The following is a 22,335-nucleotide window of genomic DNA, read 5'->3' on the forward strand; positions in this document are numbered from 1 at the left end:
AAAAGCAAATGAGGAAAGGCCCATTGGAAACAAACAATGGGACAGAGTGCAATGCAAGTTCTGCGCGTCAAAAGCACGCGCAGAACTCGCGCGTGAAAAACGCTAGTGTGGAAGGGGCCTTAGTATGCACGCATGGTATTGAAATATCTTGCTCAATTGTACCAAAATGGGATTCTCAGGATGTTTGCATCTATTAGTCAGGAATTTAATTTGGCAACTAACACCTTTTATAGATACCTTCAACTGCATCATGGACTGAAGGAGCACTTTGGAAAAGACCTAAACCTAAAAATCAAGTATAGTCCTTTGGAGACTATTCCTAGACCCAAGGATCTTGCAATACCCATTTCCACCTTCTACAAACAGTTACTAGCCACACAGCCGTCACCCTCGGAGAGAAATTTCATGGGATAGCAGTGAAATAGCCATGAACTGGAAGATAGGCACTTGAAGGAACTCACATATAATTGGCGCTCCACAGTCATCACCACCTGCAATCAGTCGATACAAGTCAAATGGCTACAACACGCTTACCTGACCCCTTTGGGTCCCCATCAGATGCGCAGACTCCCCTCTGATACCTTTTTCCACTTAGTTTGGAAATACCCTTCCTTTCAAGATTATTGGATAGGCAATCCTTCCTACATTAATGAGCGTTTAGGTCTCCTTGATCTCATAGGCAACATTTTTCAGAATAAAATTGAAAGGGTTTTTGTTTGCTAATATTCTATGGTAGTATAGCGATCTTACCTAACTGGAATCCTCCTAAACTCCCTACTCTTCCCAAAATGGATTTGTCTAATTAATGCAGATCTTCCAGTTTATAAACTTACCTATGCGGCTATGGGTAGCCCAGATTTTTTTTTTTCTCTTTGAATTGGGATGTATGGCTGGCAGCCTAGACAACCTCAAACACGGAAGGGGAGAAACTTCAGCACGGGGTGAAGGGGTGTGCGTGTCGCACAAGGGAAGAGGCAGTATGCTACTCTCATTTCGGAAATATTATCTTATGGGGTTTATCTGCACTACTACTACTACTACTTGAACACAGATGCTCATTATTGTATTATGTACGCCTTTGAGGCAGATGTTTGCCATTTCTATGTTTTTAAAAATGGAAAATAAAGTCTTTAAAACAAAAGTTGCTTGCCCTAGATAAGATTTTTAAGTAGTATTACAAACTATGAAATGCTTCGCCAATGGGGAAGGACAGCCAGTAATCTGCTCTGCACCAACCGCATGTAGATGAATGACTTGTAGGATATCTACCTTCTAATATGTAGAGATAAAATAGGGGGTAGAGAGATGTATTCATTTATATTTAGAAAGACAATTTGTTCTATACAGATGAACTGTATGGCCTATAATGCCCATTTCCTAAAGAATAACTGTACCACCCATTACCTGTTTTACAAAAGTGTGAGGACAAAAATCCTTTACAGACTACTAAAACTTTTGTATAGCTAAAATATGAAGTAGTCACTGAAAGGGTTATTACCAAAAAGTGGAAGGACACCTATATTTGTGAAAGAAAATAACAGACGCAAGGTAAGACAATGTTATAAAGTGCTATAACATGATGATCGTTCACATTCCTGAGCCAAAAATCAAACGGGATCAAATAGGATCAGACATTGGGCATTATTATGCAGTTATGACAATATAACAAGGTACTGGTAGTTCAAAATAAAACCTTATATGGAACAGTAATCCTTACTTTAAACCTCACTTTGTAGTATTGTCAAGTCATTTACATACAGTATAGAGAAAGAAAATCTATGAACAAGTGCAGCTTTGGACGCAGCCTTCACCAGAAGAGAGAATGTGATCTCAGCCTTGAGAGAAGTCTTCACATGCAGAGGCTTGGAAACATACAGTTCCTCCCAATGTCACTTCTAGAAGCAGTGTGCTTGTTTCAAGATTGCTGAAATCGCATCCGTGGCAAAGGTCTTAAAGGTCAATAACCTACTTCTCGGAGTTTGGCCACAGTCCACTAGTCCTCATGAGCCACCTCATCATCTGTCAGAAGCTGCCCATTAGCAGATGGAGTTTCAGAGGGAGCCTGGGATAAGTCCTCAAAGTCCTGACTCATTGTTGGGGAAATTATAGAGGGACTGGTATCGCAAGACTCTGTGCTCTGCTCTGAAGTAGCAATAGTGGTGGCTGCACTCTTTGGGGTGGGATCAAAATCATCATCATCTTCTAGAATAGGAGATTCGTGTACACCTGAAATAAGGATAGAAAACACATATTAGATGGCCCTTTTATTAACTTACTATACCTACTAGATTTTATTATAAACCTCTACATAAAACCAAAAAAATTCTAATGACAAAAAAATAAATTTAGTCTAGTAAAATCTGTGGAACATAATTATAACTGTAAAAAGAAAGACATTCACAGCATCCACAGGATATGCCATAAACATCTGATAAATGTGGTTCCCACCTCTAGAGCTAGACTCTCTATACCAGGGGTAGGGGAACCTGTGGCTCAGGAGCCAAATATGGCTCTTTTGTTGGCTGCATCTGGCTCTCAGACAGATCTTTAATAAATAGTGATGGCCGCTGTGTGTCTCCTAGACTGATCACAGGCAGCGATGTTACAGCTGCCTACGTCCTTTGTACTACCCAGGCGCCATTGCCGGCATCGTCTAAGCCTGGGTCAAGGAGAAGAGCATGGGAGCGAAGAGGAGCTGGCTGTCTGCTGGCAAGTGAATTTTTTTTTTTTTTTTGCTGTGACTACCTATCTACTGGGAGTATGTGCTGTGGCTACCTGTCTACTTGGGGACATGTGCTGTGGCTACCTATATACTGGGATACTTGTGCTATGGCTACCTATCTGGTAGCCCCAGGTCTTTATAGGAACTCAGAAATTGGGCAGTGCCCCTTTAAATCTGCGAGTGCCGGCGCATGCACTGGCCAGCCGGGACAGGAGACGGAAAGTGGTGGGTTGAGTGAGCTCGGCGCCGCCACAGAGAGTGTCACGGGTGTGCCTGCGATCCGAGACCTAGATCTCAGGTTGTCCCAGTGTCACGGGTGCCCCTATCTACTGGGGGGCATGTGCATATGGTATGGCTCTTACTGAATAACATTTTAAAATATGTGGTGTCCATGGCTTTCTCAGCCAAAAATTCCTGACCCCTGCTCTATACCAGGCTCCCTGTCCCTGCTGACATACAAATAGACGGTCAGTGGTGGTTGGAAGTTTAGTGTACTGTTCAGATCCACTGTTTGAAAATAATTACATGATACATTATATAGATAAAATAATTCAAAAGGAGAAACCATGTATTACCGTATATTATTTGATTAATTGGAGTGGCCCGGCATATAATATGTAAGGGGTACAGTATTTATGTAGTATACACTATATTGTGTACATTGTAAATATATATCTATATCAATGCAAGTTTATACATGCAGGCCCACAGCAAGGTTTATTATTGGGTATATTGCAAAGTCAGTTGTGGGCATAGGAGTAAGACTACATTCAGGCTACATTCATAGGAACATGTGCCCACGCACACGTCGGCACACGGGAGAGGAGGGGGTGAGCGCTGCTCGCCACCCTGCCCCTCTCCATAGAAATACATGTTGCCAGAATACAGGGAAAGATGAGACATGTTTTACTTTTTCCGGCGGTACGGAGCAATACGGTGCCGCACCATACCGCTCTGTGCACCCATCGTTGGCCTGGGGGGCATATATACATCCAAATGTATGGGTTTATGTACTCCAAACCCAACTCCCCATCATAGAGCCAAAAATAATGGACTACTATGAACAGTTACAAATTACAAATACAAATTATAATGCATGAGAAAAATGACCAGTTGTTAACACTGTAAACATGTAACCCATGCATCATGACAATAAAAAGGTTTGCCATTACAGGGTAAAAGAGCAGCTCTCCCATGTGTTCCACCACTGCCATGTGGCTTACTTAGTCTATGACTAACCATCTAGAGCAGTGATGGCGAACCTTTTAGAGCCTGAGTGCCCAATCTTCAACCAAAAGCCACTTATTTATTGCAAAGTGCCAGCACAGCAATTTAAGCAGTAATTTATTTTTTCTTGTTCTTTGACAACTTTTAGTCGTTCAGCCTCCTAAAGACACCAACGCAATTGAAAGGTGGAGGGCAAATTCCCCTATCATTGTAGGAAGATTCTGTAGGAAGAGTCTTTGTGTCCTTTCTAGTGAACTTTATGCTGGGGTGATGGCCTGGGTGCCCACAGACAGGGCTGCGAGTGCCGCCTCTGGCACCAGTGCCATAGGTTCGCCACCACTGATCTAGAGTGTGATACAGCTCTCAGCCTGTGTAGCGTTATTTCAAGGGTGTTGGTCAGCAAAATATAACTTTAATGCCCTGACATAACATGAACATCCCAGCCATTATTTACAAACCAAGAGCCATGCACTAGCAGACGGGGACGGAGAAAGGGATTTCTATGTTCTTTTTATTTGACTGCCTTGGTAGGTGGTGTCTAGAAATTAATGAATCCTGGACTCCCATGATACAGGTAATATTTCTATGTAGCAAAAGGGTGGACCACAGTATCAATTTCATTGGTAGGCCCCACCACACAGTCCAACACAGAGGACAATTTGCCCTTAACCCCTTACCAACAAAGCCACTTTTCACCTTCCTGACACGGCCCATTTTTTCAAATCTGCCCTATGTGCCACATATCCAAGTGATTTTGAAATCATTTTCTCATATACTTCAGGCTTCAAAATTTTTGTGGTATGTATTGCATTTATTTATGGAAAAAAAAATATTTGGTGAAAATTTGCAAAAAATTTTTGATTTTCAAAATGTCTTTTTCAACACAGAGTCAGCAAAAAAACGTGATATTCGGTAACATTTACCGAATGGCTGCTTTCTGTTGACATGGTTTTTAATGCATCCTCTCATTTTTGTAGGATGTTATGGGGATTTGAACTTTAGGTGCGATTTTTCACATTTTCATAAAAAATGCTAAATCATGCTTTTGAGGGAACTGCTCAGATTTCAAGTCGCGTTGAAAGACCTAAATAATAGTAAAAGCCATAAATTACCCCATTATAGAAACTACACCCCTCAAAGTATGTAAAACAACTTTTATGAAGTTTTTTAACCCTTTAATCATTTACAGGGGTAAAACAAAATCTGATGCAATTTTGAAATTTACATTTTTTTTTGGATACATTAATGTATCTTTTAAAAAAATTTACACATTCTCAGTGGATAAAATACCAAAATCTGCCACAAAGTTTGATCCCCCATTTCTCAAGAGTCTAACAATACCCCATATGTGGTGGTAACCTGCTGTATGGGCACTGAAGGGAAGGCTCCAGGTGTTTAGGAATGTTGGTGTTTAGAGGACTTTCACTTTTATTTAATGAATTTTATTAAAAAGACTATTATGTATTTAAAACTTTTTTATTTTTACAGTTTGGCTTGAACAAGCAATGCTCTGATCATTTGTTTGAGTTCTTCTTCACTTGACAAGGTGTAATACAAGTGTGCCTTCTACCAGCTCCCTGAAGATGACCACACAGACCCAGGCCGCGGGGCACTGGCAGATCCCGGAGCTGCCATTGGAGACACTGACCCCCTGGGTAAGTGCTCCGGGAACAGGGTCCAATCAAGAGCAGAACCCCCTTACATGCCACGGTCATGTGGGGCGCAAGGGGTTAACAACCTCGATTGGAGGAATCCCTGATCGATCCCGGGTATTAGAGTCTGTTACCTCACGATGCGGCAAGTCCCTGCCCCTGCGGGCATACTACTACACCAAATGTCGGGAAGGGGTTGAAGGGGTTTTCCCACCAGGGGAATTAGACCCTATCTACAGGATGGGGCCCAACTTGCTGATCAGTGGGGGTCTCAATGATGCAATCTCCGTCAGCTCCATCGAGATGAATTGAGCATAACGGTCATGCATGGATGTCTGTTCTATTACTCCTGGAACCCCATCAAATGCCTTGTTCTCTTGATCTGTGTCTCATCATTGAAACCCCCACCAATCAGTAAGTTATCCCCAATACTGTGGATAGGACCTAATTTTCTTGGTGGGAAAACCCCTTTAAACTATACACCAGATGTTCGAGATACAGGTCCCACCTATGGTACCTTTACTAATCAACATTACAGGGATTCCTTACATTCTTTCCCATACAACTTTCCAAGGCTCCTAAGATTAGGTAACTGGACACATATGTGCGACTGTCTCTATGCACTTCTTTGTGAGTTATGAACAGCTAAGCAACATTCAAATATTTGAGATAATATTATTAAAAACTTACTACTGAAAGACTCTGGATACTGCTTTGCCAACTTCCCTTTCAACATCCTACATTGGGAAGAAAAAAAAAAATTCTGAAGATTTCAGATAAAGGAAGTTAACAAGTGTATTTTCTGTATTACTGTATATACTCGAGTATAAGCCAAGACCCCTAATTTTACCACCAAAACTGGGAAAACCTATTGACTCGAGTATAAGCCGAGGGTGTAGTATACAGCCAGCCCCCTGTATGCCAAGCGCACAAAAAAAAAAAAAAAAAAAAAATCAACTTAATATTCACCCTCCGGAGATACTTGCTCACCCTCAATGCTCGGCGCAGCTCCCGTTCCTCAGCGCGGCTTCTTCTCTTTTCTCTCTTTGCTGTAATAGCCGGCATAGTCGTGTCCATGCAATCCGTCGGCCGGGGCACACTATGATGCGGCGGTGCTGCCGCTGCCCTGCATATTGCATAGACGCGACTCTGGAGCTGGAGAAGAAAGAGAAGAAAGAAGAGAGAAGACAAGCCGCGCCGAGGATCCGGGCACCTGAGGGTGAGTATTAAGTTTTTTTTCTTTATTGACTCATGTATAAGCTGAGGTGAGTTTTTTCAGCACAGTTTTTGTGCTGATAAACTCGGCTTATTCACGAGTATATATGTTATGGACTTTCATCACAAGTGATCAAATGTGCATTCTGTTTGCTATAGATGTGTACAACAGTTCCATCTCATCCAAGTAGATTACAAGCAGTCTGACTAACAAAGTAACATGGCCTTATGTCATGATCAGGAGACATGCCAAAGAACCCACCTTATTCTTCTAAATATGATGTCCAGATCCTTTTTCATCTCCACCAGTGTCCTGGTGTGATGTATAAATCGATCACTCATCTGCTGCAGTCGTGTATTAGATAGACTGTTAAAATTTGAGAGCATTTCGTTGGTCTTCTCAAATCGATCAAGCCTGAGAACAACAAGAAATACAATTCTAGTCCAGGTTTTTTTTTCATTTTTATATCTGTATTTATGACAAAAACCTACATGTGCCTCTGAGCCAGTATGATGGCATTAACATCTTCAGAATTCACCATATTTAGAATCCGGCTACAAAATACTCCTGAAGCGCTCGCTTCCATCACGTGGTCAGCAGCCTGTTAAGAGTTCGGGAAAGCAAATAGAAATACATGGTTATGGTGTCATGGAGTCCAGATTTGTGAATGCAGATTGCAGTACAATTGATATCAGCCTTGTATGGATAATGGGCCTCCTTCTCAATATGACAGCCAGAACTAAAGGAAGAGGTTATTTATGAAAGGGGTTGTCCACTTTCAGACAATTGTTATAGTTTGTGTAAGGAAAATGTATACAATTTGCTATCTATGTGTAGCTTAGTTTGTAGATTCAGAAATCTTCTACACAGAATAGTGAGGTACAACATCTACCCCTCTTCATTAGCCCCCCTCTTCCCAGTCTGATTCTACAAAACTTTCTTTGTCCCTCTTTGCATCTCAAGCCGTGTCATACACTGCTCTGCACCACTTCCCCATCTTTACTCTCTGCAAAGTGCAGAGAAGCTATTAACCTTCGTGCTCACAAAGGTCAGTTACCGTAGCTGTTGTACAGCTGGTTTCTACTACTTATTACATGCTGAAAGCTCCTCCATGCCAAGAAAGCTGCCAGATCAATTATCAAAAATCCACTCCGCTAAGGATCTATATTTGTAGGAATCTCACTGGATTTGCTGCTAAATGACTGAACCTCAAATTGACTCTGCTTCAGGGCAGGTACAGGAAGCTTAGTCTCTGCCATGTCAATGCTGGTGAGAAAGATTTTTGACAAACAGCTCTAGAACACAAAAGGCCAAATCAAATATGTCAATTTGTAACAACGCAGTAATGTTTAACCCCTGTTATGTTACAGCCACTGGTAACAACTGCGATCTGTGCTAGCACGTGGGCGCCGCCATGTTGGCTTAGATCATCACGCCCTTTGACGTCAGTGGGGAACGGCGATTTGTTACTATGACAGCCTACAATAGCCTAAGGCGGTTTCGTTTTAACACACTGAGGCAGATTTATCAAACTGTCTAAAAGTCCATGACAACCAATCACAGCTGTCCTTTAAAATATTCATATATGAAAGCTGAGGTAAAATGAAAGCTGAGATGTTATTGATTGCCATGGGCAACTAAGAACTTTCTGACTTTTAGACAGCTTCATAGATATGCCTCATTGATTACAATGTGCAATTTGCACATTGTAATAGATAATGCCAAAAACCCCAATATACTGCCTTACTGCAGTGTGACAGTAAATGGTAGAATCAGAAAACCTAGGGTCTAAAAAAAAAATTAAAAAAATTAAAATCACCACTTTCCCTAGAACTGATGTAAAAACAGTAAAAATCATAAATACGTTAAATATTGCTGTATCCCAAAATGTCTGATCTATCAAACTATAATAACTGTTTATTTAATCCCGTAAAAGAAAATAGCGCCCAAAGTAACTTTAAAACATATAAAAAATTCCATAAAAATTCATTAAAAGACTGTACAGTCCTCAAAATGGTAGCATTGCAAAGGTCGCAAAAAAAGCTCTGTACAATGAGGTATGAAAAACTTATTATCACCAGAACAAACCAAAAAAAGGAAGTTTTTTTTTTTGTACAGGTGGTTTTAATTTTTGATGTATGAAAACATAAAACCTATATAAATTTGGTATCCCAGTGATCATAACGACCCAAAAAAATAAAGCAGACATGTCATTTGGGGCACATAGTGAAAGCCGTAAAATCCAAGCCCACAAGAAAATGGTGCAAATGCTTCCTGCTTCCCAGTACACAGCGTGGAATTTTCAATACTGTTACTATGAAGTGTAATTGTTGCACAGAAAAAAGCCCTCATATACCGTATATACTCGAGTATAAGCCGACCCGAGTATAAGCCGAGACCCCTAATTTTACCACAAAAAAATGGGAAAACCTATTGACTCGAGTATAAGCCGAGGGTGTAGTATACAGCCAGCCTGCCCCCATAAAGTATACAATCAGCCTGCCCCCATAAAGTATACAATCAGCCTGCCCCCAGTATGCCTAGCGAATAATAAAAAAATAAACTTAATACTCACCCTCCGACGATACTCACCTTTGATGCTTAGTGGCGGCTCCCGGTCCTCTGCGGCGGCTTCTCTCTTCTATCTTCTATCTTCACGTGCCGGCAGTCGCGTCCATGCGACTTGCCGGCGGGCGCACAGTGTGATGCGGCGGTGTCGCCGCTGATGACGTCATCAGCGGCGACACCGCTACATCATATTGTGCACCCGCCGGCAAGTCGCATAGACGCGACTGCCGGCACGTGAAGATAGAAGCCGCCGCCGAGGATCAGGAGCCGCCGGGTGAGTATTAATTTTTTTTTTTTATTATTATTGACTCGTGTATAAGCCGAGATGAGGTTTTTCAGCACATTTTTTGTGCTGAAAAACTTGGCTTATACACGAGTATATACGGTAACTCTTTACATGAAAAAATTTAAAAGTTGTGCATTTTTGAAGGTGGGGAGTGAAAAATGAAAACGCAAAAACAAAAAGGGGACTGGTCATTAAGAGGTTAGGTGGCTGCAACCGTAACCAGTATCCTAGAAATTAAAAATGCCACCCCAGCAAACAAATAATGCATTCAGAGCACACAATAATACTGCAGAACCTGTGGGCAGACAACTACTAATACTGCAGAACCACAGAGCACACGAAAGAAATCTCTTTTCTTGGTTCCTATTCAGTTCCCTGCACCACACTGTTACTTATTCTCTCCTCCTCTCTGCTCTGTGCAGAACTGTGCCAGGAGCAGGAGTGGACCAGGGAGCAGTACAGTACAGCTAACAAGTACTTACTGCTCCTGGGTCCTCTATGCTTTGGGCCCTGATGCCTGCAAATACAACCATTGTCAGGAATGAGGACACTGAGCTGAGGGGCAGGAGAGGACCCAGGAACAATGAGGACTTCTCAGTAGCAATCACTGCTACCTGGTCTCCTGCACCAATTAACACTTTCATCGCTCATGGAAGTGCTTACAGGACTTTCATCAGGGTGCGAGCCACAACTTGAGGCTTGACGGGCTGCATGTGGCCTGTTGGCTCTGGGTTGTAGTAGAGCATTTTGGTGGTGTCGGAGTCTAATGAAATTGAGAAGTCTGAAGCTTACTTATCGACTCCATAGCCCTGTAGGAAACGCACACAGTGCAGACCATGTCCATACCAGAGTCTGCAGCAGATCTATATAAACCCTGCAACAAACCAGCATGTTACAGTGCGAGGTATCCTGAAATAGGCTTGCTGACATGGACATAGGTAAAATGAATAATGATTGCGATATTCAAGACTACATCAGTAAACCCTGGAATAGGCAGCATGCAGAATAAGAAGTGACACACTTGTTACTGAAAGTTTCTTGTGAAATAGCATACCCCATGTGAATGCTGCTGTGTCCCTGATCAATGTGGTGTTTGGAGTTTTTATATTATTTATCCATTGCCCTGATATCATGTACAATTTCTGATTCTGACTGCAAATATAACACTAAGAAAAAGAATGATGCTGCATGCATTTATTTGTCTAGGTGATGAGCCATTGCTAAATGTTTGGGACAAAGGGGCACAATTATGTACAGGGTCACCGGAGTTCACAGAAGGTGCACTGTCTTACAATAATGCACTGTGCTGCGATTCACCAAGATTGTGCGCCCTATATATCCTGCACGTGTCGCTTCCCCGCTCACCATCTTTTGGTGCAGCTAAGTGCAAATCAGTTGGACCATCCGAAGGCAGGCCCCATAATTTGTGTCCCATGGAAGCCATCGCAGCTGCGCCAAAAAGAAGGATCGCGTTTGACACAATCCCAGAGCACACACTTCTTAAATACCATTTTAGCCCTAAAAATGCACAGTCCAACAAGTGCATACGACCCTTAGTAAATGAGCCCCAATATGCTTGAGCATTCAGATGACAGCTACTAAACATGGGGAAAAAAAAAAAAAAAAACTTGCCCACAAGTAAAACCAGCATTTTGTAGAGCAATACAGATTTCCATGTTTATATTTATGCAAATTACCTTCTCAGTGCCCCGGGATGGCACCATATCTGCTGGTGAGCACATCTCTTCTTTCTACAAGGGATTGTCAATCATTGATGTTTGGTGCAGGGTAGAATAAGAATAAAACCAGCATAAGGGATGCAAATCACCTCGGTGCACCACAAAGCTAAATTGCATATCAGAAATAACATTTTCCTAAAATAGATTGTTACTGGAAAGTGTATAAGGACCCTCACAGGATGCTGGGCTGAGCTGAGGGTGAGCTGCTAGACCCCTCCAATACTTTGTCTCTAGTGGTGCAGGAAGTGATCAGATGGCTGCAGTTACCCCAGTTACGTTCATCAGTGCATAACAAGGTTATCATACAGCTCAACTCCCGCACCACCAGACATGTAGCCCCTACATACGTAGCAGAACCTGAGCCACTAACTTCTCGCCAGCCCGAGGACAAGGACTTGTCTCTATTTCCTTACTGCTTGACATGTTTGTGCAGGTGCCCGGACCAGCCGTGAGCCATGGGTTACCGAGTGCGGCTGCTTCTCCTGGGACTCGGGCAGATCCTCGCTCATTTCTCAGCACCCCTGCTCTGACATGCAGCAGCCACCGGCAATCTCCTCACTTCCTGGTTACACTTGTTATCTTCTGCCTCATTGGTCACTTCTTGCTGTTCGCAGATAGGCTTCCTTATTTGCCCCGCCCACTACCTGTTTAACCCTTCATGGCCAGTGCCTGTAAACAGATGACGCGAGAGCTGCTCATATCATATGATATGGTCCTCCCTGGAGTTATGTTACTAATTATCCCCCACACAGCAGCCAGTATAATATCAGTGATAACATCAGCTTCTCACATGCTTTACTACATTGTATTGTTATTGCCATTCATTACTGCATCTTAGGTGTGATAGATGGGGCGCTGCAGAATGTCCACATGAACCATTTCCTCAGCAAAAGCGGAATAAAACAAGTGTGCACACACTCCTAGAGGACTGTGTGTCCAGCTGCGGTCACATGCTCAATGGAGAAACTGAAGGACCTGTGATGTCATGATCGCATGACCCTTCGGCTTCTCCTCTGTACAGCCTCGAGCTGCTCTGCTTACAGTGAGGAGATCAGGGGCGGGGACTAGAACTGGGGGCAGCATGGTGGGTCAAAACTAGAACTGTGGCAGCAGGGGTGGGGACTAGAACTGGGGGCAGCAGGGGGGGGGGGTGGACTAGAACTGAGGACAGCAAGGGGGGACTAGAACTGGGGGCAGGATGGGGGCAACTGGGGCAGGAGGGGGGAACTAGAACTGAGGGCAGGAGTGGGTGAAGGGACTAGAACTGGGGGCAGGAAGGGGGGACTAGAACCTTTGGCAGGAAGAGGGATTTCTTGTCCATAGGAGGCAGTATTAAAGTAGTAGTTGTATTCTTGTCAATCAGGGGCAGTATTATATGTGACGGGTGAACACTGTGCACCGTCACATCTGAGGTGTTAAACAGTATATCAACCCCGGCGTGATGTTTACAAGTGATGTTTACACATTTGTACTATTAAGTTACAATACGTTGTTTTGCTAGCTGTGATTATACAATATTAGGCTTTTCACACTTCACACACAGATTGACCATTTGTGTGCTATACTTATTTTGATTCCCTCGGCCACATGTCCACCTGTTTAAGATTTTGTGTATGTATGTTTTTTAAATGATTTTAAACTGTCCCTGTGTAGTCTGTGATTTTTTAGTTTAAGAATTGAATAAAAAATATTGTTGTTTTTGTACCCTCAAAGATTGTTTTGAGTGTTTGGTTTACAAATGCATTTTCCTACATATAGGTAGTATAATCTCCCTTTCTACCACCTGTCTCCATGTCTGACTCTACAGTTGCCTCTACAGGAGGGGGCTTCTTTTTAGTTGGGGGGTCCCCTGTCTCCGCCTCATATTCATTATCAATGCGCTGTAACTAATCACTGACTCATACAGAACATCATATCTGTTTGATAGGACCATGACCCTGGCATCATCACTGACTTTTGCACTATCATCTGAGAAGTCCCTGTCGATGTTGCAGTCCCTGGCACGAAACGGTCTGTTGTTCACTCGTATCTGGCATAATTTTGCTCCCTGTATGGCTGGAATAAAAATATATTCACAGTTTGTGGTGAGTGCCCAAGTTTTTGTTTTCCTACTGAAGAGATGTTATGCCAGGCGCCCGGGGAATCCTTGTGTGGTTGGCTGACCTCTCCACACAGGTTACACTTCACCACTGTACATATTTTGGCCACGGGGCCGATCTTACCACACCTGAAGCATTTCCTTGGTTGCCCGAGATAGAAGTAGATGCCTTTCTCTCTGCCTATAAAGAAGCTGTTAGGGAGATGTAGGGTGATATTATTATACTGCCTATATTATGTCTGTCTGGAAGGTTGATAACTGCCAATATGTCATCTGAACCCCATCTGGCCGCACAGGAGATCCTGCATCACAAACCTCCTATCTGGGAGATCTTCCTTTGCGCCTCTGTTTTTAGAGCACACCACATTCCTCCTTTTAAAGGGCACCTACCACCACGATTCTACCTATAAAGGCAAATCGGGTGGTAGGTGGATGTAAGGGACGTGAGGAGAGCTCGTGTTAGAGCTAATCCTCACGTCCCCGCTAACTTTTAATAAACTTTATTCCCCTAATATGTAAATTTACTTATGCGGCTACTGGGGCGTGGAGTAGCCGGGCACGAGGCTACACAGCACGGCTACTCCACGCCCCAGTAGCCACGTCACTCCTCCTACCCTGTGTGTTCGTTACACTGTGTGTACCCTGTGTGTTCATTACTCCTCCTACCCTTTCCCGACATGTCCGCGGCTGAGCAGCCACAGTTCTGAGGCTGGAGCTACTGCTCATGCTCTGGCTTGTCGGATGCTGCGCGCCGCACACACAGGGTAGGAGGAGTAACGTGGCTACTGGGGCGCCGTGTAGCCTCGTGCCCGGCTAATCCACGCCCCAGTAGCCGCATAAGTAATAAAGTTTAGTAAAAGTTAGCGGGGACGTGAGGATTTGCTCTAAAAAGAGCTATCCTCACGTCCTTTACATCCACCTACCACCCGATCTACCTTTATAGGTAGAATCATGGTGGTAGGTTCCCTTTAAACGCCTGCTCTGTGTAGTGTGCGCCTGAGGTGAAGGAGGGAGCACTGCTACTCCAGGCGTTTCTAGGAGGCTCATGACAGGGCTCACTCTGGTTATTGGGGGGTAGGTCTGATATAGAGGGACCTGACTCATCTGGGGGGCTTGATGTTAGTGGGGGGAAGTTGCACACATTATTCTGCACAAACCCCTGCCCCTCATCCACCTCCATATTATCCTCAGGTGGCTGCACATCCCATACAGATTGAGGATCCACTCCATCCCCCAACCCATCAGGAACATCATGATGTCTCTCTCTTGGTCACCACATCACCCTGACACATGGCTACTGTCCTGCAGTGGTGTAGTGCCTTCTGGGACTTGTGGTTCCTGTGCATGCTCCTGCTGAGGGACGGCTGCAGACCTTTGCAGCTATTTTCCCTTATTGCCCTCTTGAAACACAAAACTTGGTGCTTGGAGTATGGGACGTGTTCCTCTCTCATCAGGTGACATACTGGACACTGACGCAGCGTCAGAGGGTCTGGACATAGATGTAATGTTCTGTCTCTCTGCTTGTCTTGCAAAGCGTTCCTTATTCCTATAGGACTCAGACAGTGGCACCATCTTCTCCACCACCGCCAGCTCTTTGCTCAGTGAGTGCAGCTTAAAGTTATATAGTTTGCTACTTTCAGGGTGCGCAGTTTTTAGTGAGTGCAGACTATCTCTTTGCATTTGCAGCATTTGTTTATGGTGATGCAGCTCCCCCATTCTCCTTACCAGGCCCGGGACCTCTTCCGCCAACTGAAGCTCAGGCACTCGAGTGTTCTCCTTCACCTGCCGTGCTGGCCTCAGTAGCCCTTGAAATATTTGCCTAGAAAATGAACTTTTTTCCCCAAAACACATTTCAACTTCATTGCAGGCCTGCCTTAAAAGGAGCAGCTAACATCGTTTAAGTGATTGCTCCATTGACACATGTGTGGGTGTTGATGAGGACAGGGCTGGAGATCAATCTGTCATGATTAAGTAAGAATCACACCACTGGACACTTTAAAAGGAGGCTGGTGCTTGGCATCATTGTTTCTCTTCTGCTAACCATGGTTAACTCTAAAAAAAAACACATGCAGTCATCATTGCACTGCACAAATCTGGCCTATCAGGGAAGAGTACCGCAGCTAGAAAGATTGCACCTCAGTCAACAATCTATCGCATCATCAAGGAATTCAAGGAGAGAGGTTCCATTGTTGCCAAAAAGGCTCCAGGGCACCCAAGAAGGACCAGCAAGCGCCAGGACCGTCTCTTAAAAGTGTTTCAGCATCGGGATCGGGCTACCAGCAGTGCAGAGCTTGCTCAGGAATGGCAGCAGGCAGGTGTGAGTGCATCTGCACGCACTGTGAGACGGAGACTCTTGGAGCAAGGCCTGGTGTCAAGGAAGGCAGCAAAGAAGCCATTTCTCTCCAGAAAAAACATCAGGGACAGACTGATACAAAAGATACAGGGAGTGGACTCCTGAGGACTGGGGTAAAGTCATTTTCTCTCATGAATCCCCTTTCTGTTTTTTGGAACATCTGGAAAACAGCTTGTTCGGAGAAGACAATGTGAGCGATACCACCAGTCTTGTCTCATGCCAACTGTAAAGCATCCTGCAACCATTCATGTGTGGGGTTGCTTCTCAGCCAAGAGAATCGGCTCTCTCACAGTTTTGCCTAAAAACACATCCATAATTAAAGAATGATACCAGAATGTCCTCCAAGAGCAACTTCTCCCAACCGTCCAAGAGCAGTTTGGTGATCAACAATGCCTTTTCCAGCATAATGGAGCACCTTGCCATAAAGCAAAGGTGATAATTAAATGGCCCAGGAAAAAAAAACATAGAGATTTTGGGTCCATGGCCTGGAAACTCCCCAGATCTTAATCCCATTGAGAACTTGCGGTCAATCATCAAGAGACGGGTGGACAAACAGAAACCAACAAATTGTGACAAAATGCAAGCATTGATTGTGCAAGAATGGACTGGTATCAGTCAGGATTAGGTGCAGAAGTTGATTGAGAGCTGCCAGGGAGAATTGCAGAGGTCCTGAAGAAGAAGGGTCAACACTGCAAATATTGACTTGCTGCATTAACTCATTCTAACTGTCAATAAAAGCTTTTGTTACTCATAATATGATTGCACTTGTATTTCTGTATGTAATAAAAACATCTGACAAACACACATAAAAACCAGAGGGCAACAGATCTTGTGAAAATATACATTTCTGACCTGCAATCCACCGTCTCTGCCCAATCCTGCGCCTTGAGAGACGTTATAATGCACCTAGAAGATTTAGATAATAGAGGACGGCGCAACAACTTTAGAGTTCGTGGGGTGCCCGAGGTGGAGGGCAGAGAGTATGTGCGCCAAACATTGACTTTAATTTTCGCTGCCATTCTAGCCGAACCAGATATGCAAGTGAAATTTGACAGAGCCCACAGAGAGCTGAGACCAAAATCCTCTAATGGGCACCCGGGAGATATAATCTGCTGTTTGCCCGACTTTGAACTTAAAGAGCGAATCATGCTTGCAGCTAGGAAGAAACGGGACTTTGACTTTGAAGGATATAAGATCCAGCTGTATCAAGACCTGTCATGGCTCACTCTACAGAAGAGACGTCTCCTTTGGCCCCTCCTTGATATCCTACAGAAACAAGGCATCCTCTACCGCTGGGGTTTCCCATTCCCTTTAACGGCTTATAAGGATGGAAAGTCTGCGACCCTAAGATCCTATGAAGACCCGGATCCTTTCTGCTCTGTCTGGGACTTGCCCATTCCAGATATGGTGGATTGGGAGCTTGACATGCCGCCCCCAGCTCCTCCACCAATATGGCATCCTGCACGACAGAAAAGGAGACGTCCGCCATCCCAGAACTCAGCAAGGGACTCTCCGACTTAAGGGATACTGGTTCCCCCTCTATATCCTTTTCATAGTTAATACGATCGGAGGGCTACGCTATGTTATGTCACCTTGTTATTCTGCACAGTTTCTGTCAGTTTAGGGGGGCAAGACAACCAGACAGTGAGCCCTAAGGCTGAACCCCCCCCACTGTCCCTACCTACTTGCCTCAAGACAGCTCTAGCAACTGCGGACAACCTCGGTGGCGGTCCCTATACTATGTAAGTGACACACGTAACAGGACAAGACATACAACACAATAAGGGGTAGTCGACAAGCCAGAATCAAAACCAGAAGAATCGCAGTACAAATTCAGTGGGCAAAAAACGGTAGTCAAAAGTCAGGCAGAGGTTCGGCAACGATAACAGAAGGTACAAAGAGGTCACAGGGAAATATGGGGAGCTGGGATATCCAGGTAAGAACAAGACAATAGCCAGCACGCAATTGAGCCACTAGCTGCCTTATAAGTAAAGCTGGAGAGACAGACAAGAAGCTGATAGGACTAGTGCTGATTGGAGCTGAAATCACCTGCATCAGTCCAGCAAAGACCAGGTAACTCATTAACTGCTGGACCAAAGTCATCGGGTGTGTCCAGACTCCAAAGGCACAATTCACATTGCACATTACTGTCAGAACTAGCTGCACCACCGCAATCGGGCGTGTCAAAACCCCTGAGACACAATTCACACTGAACGGTTCTGACAGTACCCCCCCTCTTATGAGGGGCCTCAGGACCCTTAATCATTGGACCAGGCTTAGAAGGATTATGTAAATGGTACCGCCGGACCAGACGGGGCGCATGCATGTCCTTAGCAGAGACCCACGTGCGCTCCTCCGGTCCGAAACCCTTCCAGTGGACCAGATACTGTAAGGAGTCCTGTACCCAGCGGGAATTCAAAATTTTCTCCACCTCATACTCCAATTCCCCCTGGACGATGAGTGGAGCCGGAGGAGGTGAAGGCAACACCGGTGGCACATATCTTTTAAGAAGAGACTTATGAAACACAGGATGGATACGAAGAGCATTGGGTAGTTTCAACCTAAAGGTTACCGGATTAATGATTTCCACAATGGTATAAGGTCCAATATATTTGGGTGCCAGTTTCCCTGACTGCACCCTAAGTTTCAGATTTTTAGCTGAAAGCCAGACCTTCTCACCTAGTACATATTGCTGGCCAGATATACGTCTTTTATTAGCATGTCTTTGATAAGACTCTTGGGCTTTTACCAAGTTCTGATGAGCTTGGGCCCAAACTGTGCACAGTTTAGAGAAAATGGCCTCGGCTGAGGGATTAATAGATTCTGCAGAATGAACAGACGAGTACCTGGGGTTAAAACCATAATTACAGAAGAATGGTGACATCTTAATAGCACGTTGTTCATGATTGTTTATAGCAAACTCTGCTAGAGAAATGAAGTCTTTCCACTTATTCTGAGTATCAGCCACAAAACATCTTAGAAATTGCTCTAACGATTGATTGGTCCTCTCTGTCTGTCCATTTGTCTGAGGATGGAATGCAGACGAGAAGGACAGAGAGATACCTAATTTGCCACAGAACTCTCTCCAAAACCTAGCCACAAACTGGACACCCCTGTCGGAAACAACATTCTCAGGCACCCCATGAAGACGTAGAATATGATTAATAAAAAGTGTGGCGAGTGTGCGAGCGTTAGGCAGTTTACGTAGTGGAATGAGATGACACATCTTAGAAAATCTATCCACCACTACCCAAATGACTGTCTTACCCTTAGATAGTGGCAAGTCGGTAATAAAATCCATAGAAAGATGCGTCCAAGGTCTCGTAGGGACCGGTAGAGGATGTAACAGACCCTCGGGTGGCCTACGAGGGACCTTGGACCTAGCACAAACCTCACAAGCTTCGACAAAAGCCTTGACATCTCGAGCCCAAGATGGCCACCAGTAATGGCGTGAGAGCAGATACTTAGTACCTGCCACACCTGGATGACCAGACAAAACAGAACTATGAATCTCTTCAAGAACTCGGAGTCGAAGGTTAGGCGGTACATACAACAAAGAGTCTGGAGTGTTATGAGGTGCTTGACCCTGAGATTCTGCAATCAGGGTCACCAAGTCAGGTTGCAAAATAGACACTACTACCCCGGGTCTTAAAACAGTATCAGATTGAGTTCTGGGGGAACTTTCTAAATCAAAGCTACGAGACAAGGCGTCAGCCTTGATATTACGGGAACCAGGTCGGTAAGTGACTTCAAAATCGAATCTGGTAAAAAACAAAGCCCATCGGGCTTGACGTGGCGAGAGACGTTTAGCATTGTCTAGGTAAACCAGATTCTTATGATCAGTGAGTACCACCACCTTATGTTTGGCACCTTCAAGGAAATGCCTCCATTCATCAAATGCCAACTTGATGGCCAATAGTTCCCTATTACCGATATCATAGTTACATTCAGCTTGAGAGAACTTCTTTGAGAAGAACGCAATAGGTCGCAGGTTAGTTAGAGTGTCCGATCCTTGGGACAACACCGCTCCTACCCCTACCTCTGATGCGTCCACCTCCACAATAAATGGACGTTCAAAATTAGGTTGAGTCAGTACTGGGGCCTCTGAAAAACACTTACGGAGCTTGTCAAATGCTCGGATAGCCTCATGAGACCAGTTGACAAGATCTGCCCCCTTCCTGGTGAGATCAGTAAGTGGTTTGGCTATAACAGAAAACCCCTTAATAAATTTCCTATAATAATTAGCGAACCCCAGAAATCTTTGTAAGGCCTTCAAATTATTGGGACGTTCCCACTTTTCGATGGCCACCACCTTAAGGGGATCCATACGGAAGGAATTAGGGGTGACGTAGTAACCCAAAAAAGAGACCTCCTGGATACCAAACTGACATTTAGACAACTTAGCAAACAGACTGTTTTGTCTAAGCAGTTCCATCACTACCCGAACATGTTTTATGTGTGAAGCCCAGTCGGGAGAAAAAATCAAAATGTCATCTAAGTAGACCACAAGAAAACGACCTAGATGCTGACGAAATATATCATTCACAAAATGTTGAAAGACCGCCGGGGCATTGCATAAACCGAAAGGCATCACTAGATATTCAAAATGACCCTCTGGTGTATTGAAAGCGGTCTTCCATTCATCACCCTCTCTGATTCTAATCAAATTGTAAGCCCCTCGCAAGTCTATCTTGGAAAACCATTTGGCCCCCACAATTTGGTTAAATAAGTCAGGAATCAGGGGTAGAGGGTGTTGATTCTTAACAGTGATTCTGTTAAGTTGTCGATAATCTATACAGGGTCGTAATCCCCCATCCTTCTTTCCCACAAAAAAGAACCCTGCTCCCAATGGGGAGGAAGATGGGCGAATGTGACCCTTCTGGAGACTTTCCTTAATGTACTCCCGCATAGCCTCCCTTTCTGGACAAGACAAGTTAAAAATACGACCTCGAGGAAACTTGGCACCGGGAATTAATTCAATGGTACAGTCGTATGGTCTGTGTGGCGGCAATCCGTCCACAGCTTTTTCATCAAATACATCCGCATAATCGGACAAAAAACTCGGAATACCCTCTTCCATGGAAGAGCACTCAGCAAAAGAAACCACCTCACAATGGGAGTCACATTCAGTACCCCATTTTACCAGTTCCCGGTTTGCCCAATCAAAAACAGGATTGTGCTTCTCCAACCAAGGCAAACCTAAGATCACATCAGACGACAGGTTATGCAGACACAAAAACTTCATACGTTCCACATGAACTGCCCCCACCTTAACCTCAAGGCAGGGAGTGATGTAACGTATATCCCCCTGAGCAAAGGGGGCTGAGTCTGCTCCTGTGACATTAACAGGAGATTGGAGCAGAAGGGGACACACCTCTAGACCGGAAAAGAACATAGGGTTAACAAAATTAGCAGAAGACCCCGAGTCAATCTGAGCATAACCAGAGATGTTTCTCCCTCCCAAAGACAATGAAATAGGCAATAATAACTTATTCTTATTGGTGAAGGTTACCTGTTCGCCTGAGTGACCCCCTCGATAGTCACTCAGGCGTAGAAGTTTTCCGGCGGTGGTCCAGGAAGGGATGGACATTGCCGGACTCGATGTCCTGCTTTCCCACAGTAGAAACATAAGTTGTTCAACACACGATATGCACGTCTGGTCTTGGCATCAGTAGAATCCACTTGCATAGGTTCCTCTGATGGGGGTATAGCAGAAGGGGAAGGACTAGGGTTGGTAACACGAATAGGTGAAGGTCTAAAAGCGTCTGATGTACCTCTCTCCTTTAGCCTGTCTCTCAAGCGTCTGTCAACTCGGATAGCTAATGTCATGCTATCCTCAAGGGAACTAGGAGTGGGATAAGCTACCAACAGATCCTTCAACCGATCATTCAGTCCGACACGAAACTGAAATCGGAGTGCCGAGTCATTCCAAGTGGAGGGACCACTCCACTGCCTAAACTCCGAGCAATATTCCTCCACAGGACGTCTACCCTGCCTCAGACCTGTCAAGTGACGTTCAGCATTAGCTGCACTATCCGGGTCATCATACAGTAGCCCTAGGGCCTGAAAAAACCCATCCACCGTCTGCAACTCAGGAGAACTAGGAGGTAACGAGAAAGCCCATTCCTGTGGTGACCCCTGGAGTAGAGACATAACTATGCCCACCTTCTGGACCTCATCCCCAGAAGAGCGGGGGCGCAATCTAAAAAACAATTTACACCCCTCCCGAAATGCACAGAATCTCTTTCTATCCCCACTGAACTTATCTGGGAGTTGTACAGGTGGCGCTGGGGAAGCCATGGTAAACTGACGTGGGGCCGTCTCCTGCTCATGAAGCCGAACAGCTAGTTCCTGCACCATGGTGTTGATTTGCTGCATCTGTTCCACAATATTTGTCAACGCAGTTCTGCTGTCCATGACAGCGACAGTATATTGGGCTGGCTATTCTGTCAGTTTAGGGGGGCAAGACAACCA

At 44.5% G+C, this 22,335-nt stretch overlaps 1 protein-coding gene across 5 annotated transcripts; it reads right to left on the reverse strand.

The window, feature by feature from the left end:
- Positions 1-699: 699 nt before the first annotated feature.
- KXD1 (KxDL motif containing 1) lies at positions 700-12,028 on the reverse strand. 5 transcript variants are annotated; one of them, XM_072112462.1, is made up of 6 exons: positions 11,824-12,006; positions 11,369-11,422; positions 7,309-7,418; positions 7,079-7,231; positions 6,292-6,338; positions 700-2,226 (listed from the first exon to the last, which is right to left on the reverse strand). In XM_072112462.1, exons 1-6 carry the CDS (start codon positions 11,917-11,919, stop codon positions 1,994-1,996), a joined length of 693 nt encoding a protein of 230 aa, XP_071968563.1. In that variant the 5' UTR covers positions 11,920-12,006; the 3' UTR covers positions 700-1,993. The 5 variants fall into 5 exon arrangements, with proteins under 5 accessions (XP_071968563.1, XP_071968571.1, XP_071968588.1 ...); XM_072112470.1 differs by having other exon boundaries at positions 11,875-12,004; XM_072112487.1 differs by lacking the exon at positions 11,369-11,422 and having other exon boundaries at positions 11,875-12,028.
- Positions 12,029-22,335: the final 10,307 nt, after the last annotated feature.

This window comes from Engystomops pustulosus, chromosome 1 (assembly GCF_040894005.1).
Source record: "Engystomops pustulosus chromosome 1, aEngPut4.maternal, whole genome shotgun sequence".
Taxonomy (NCBI): domain Eukaryota; kingdom Metazoa; phylum Chordata; class Amphibia; order Anura; family Leptodactylidae; genus Engystomops; species Engystomops pustulosus.

Bases quoted from the DNA above. Each gene is read 5' to 3' on its own strand.
- KXD1 (XM_072112462.1), bottom strand. From the start codon at position 11,919: ATGAGCGAGGATCTGCCCGAGTCCCAGGAGAAGCAGCCGCACTCGGTA. The intron at 6,339-7,078 runs GTGGGTTCTTTG...TTCCCAATGTAG, and splicing joins ATCATATTTAGAAGAATAAG to GATGTTGAAAGGGAAGTTGG. The intron at 2,227-6,291 runs GTAAGTTTTTAA...TCCTTATTTCAG, and splicing joins GTATCCAGAGTCTTTCAGTA to GTGTACACGAATCTCCTATT.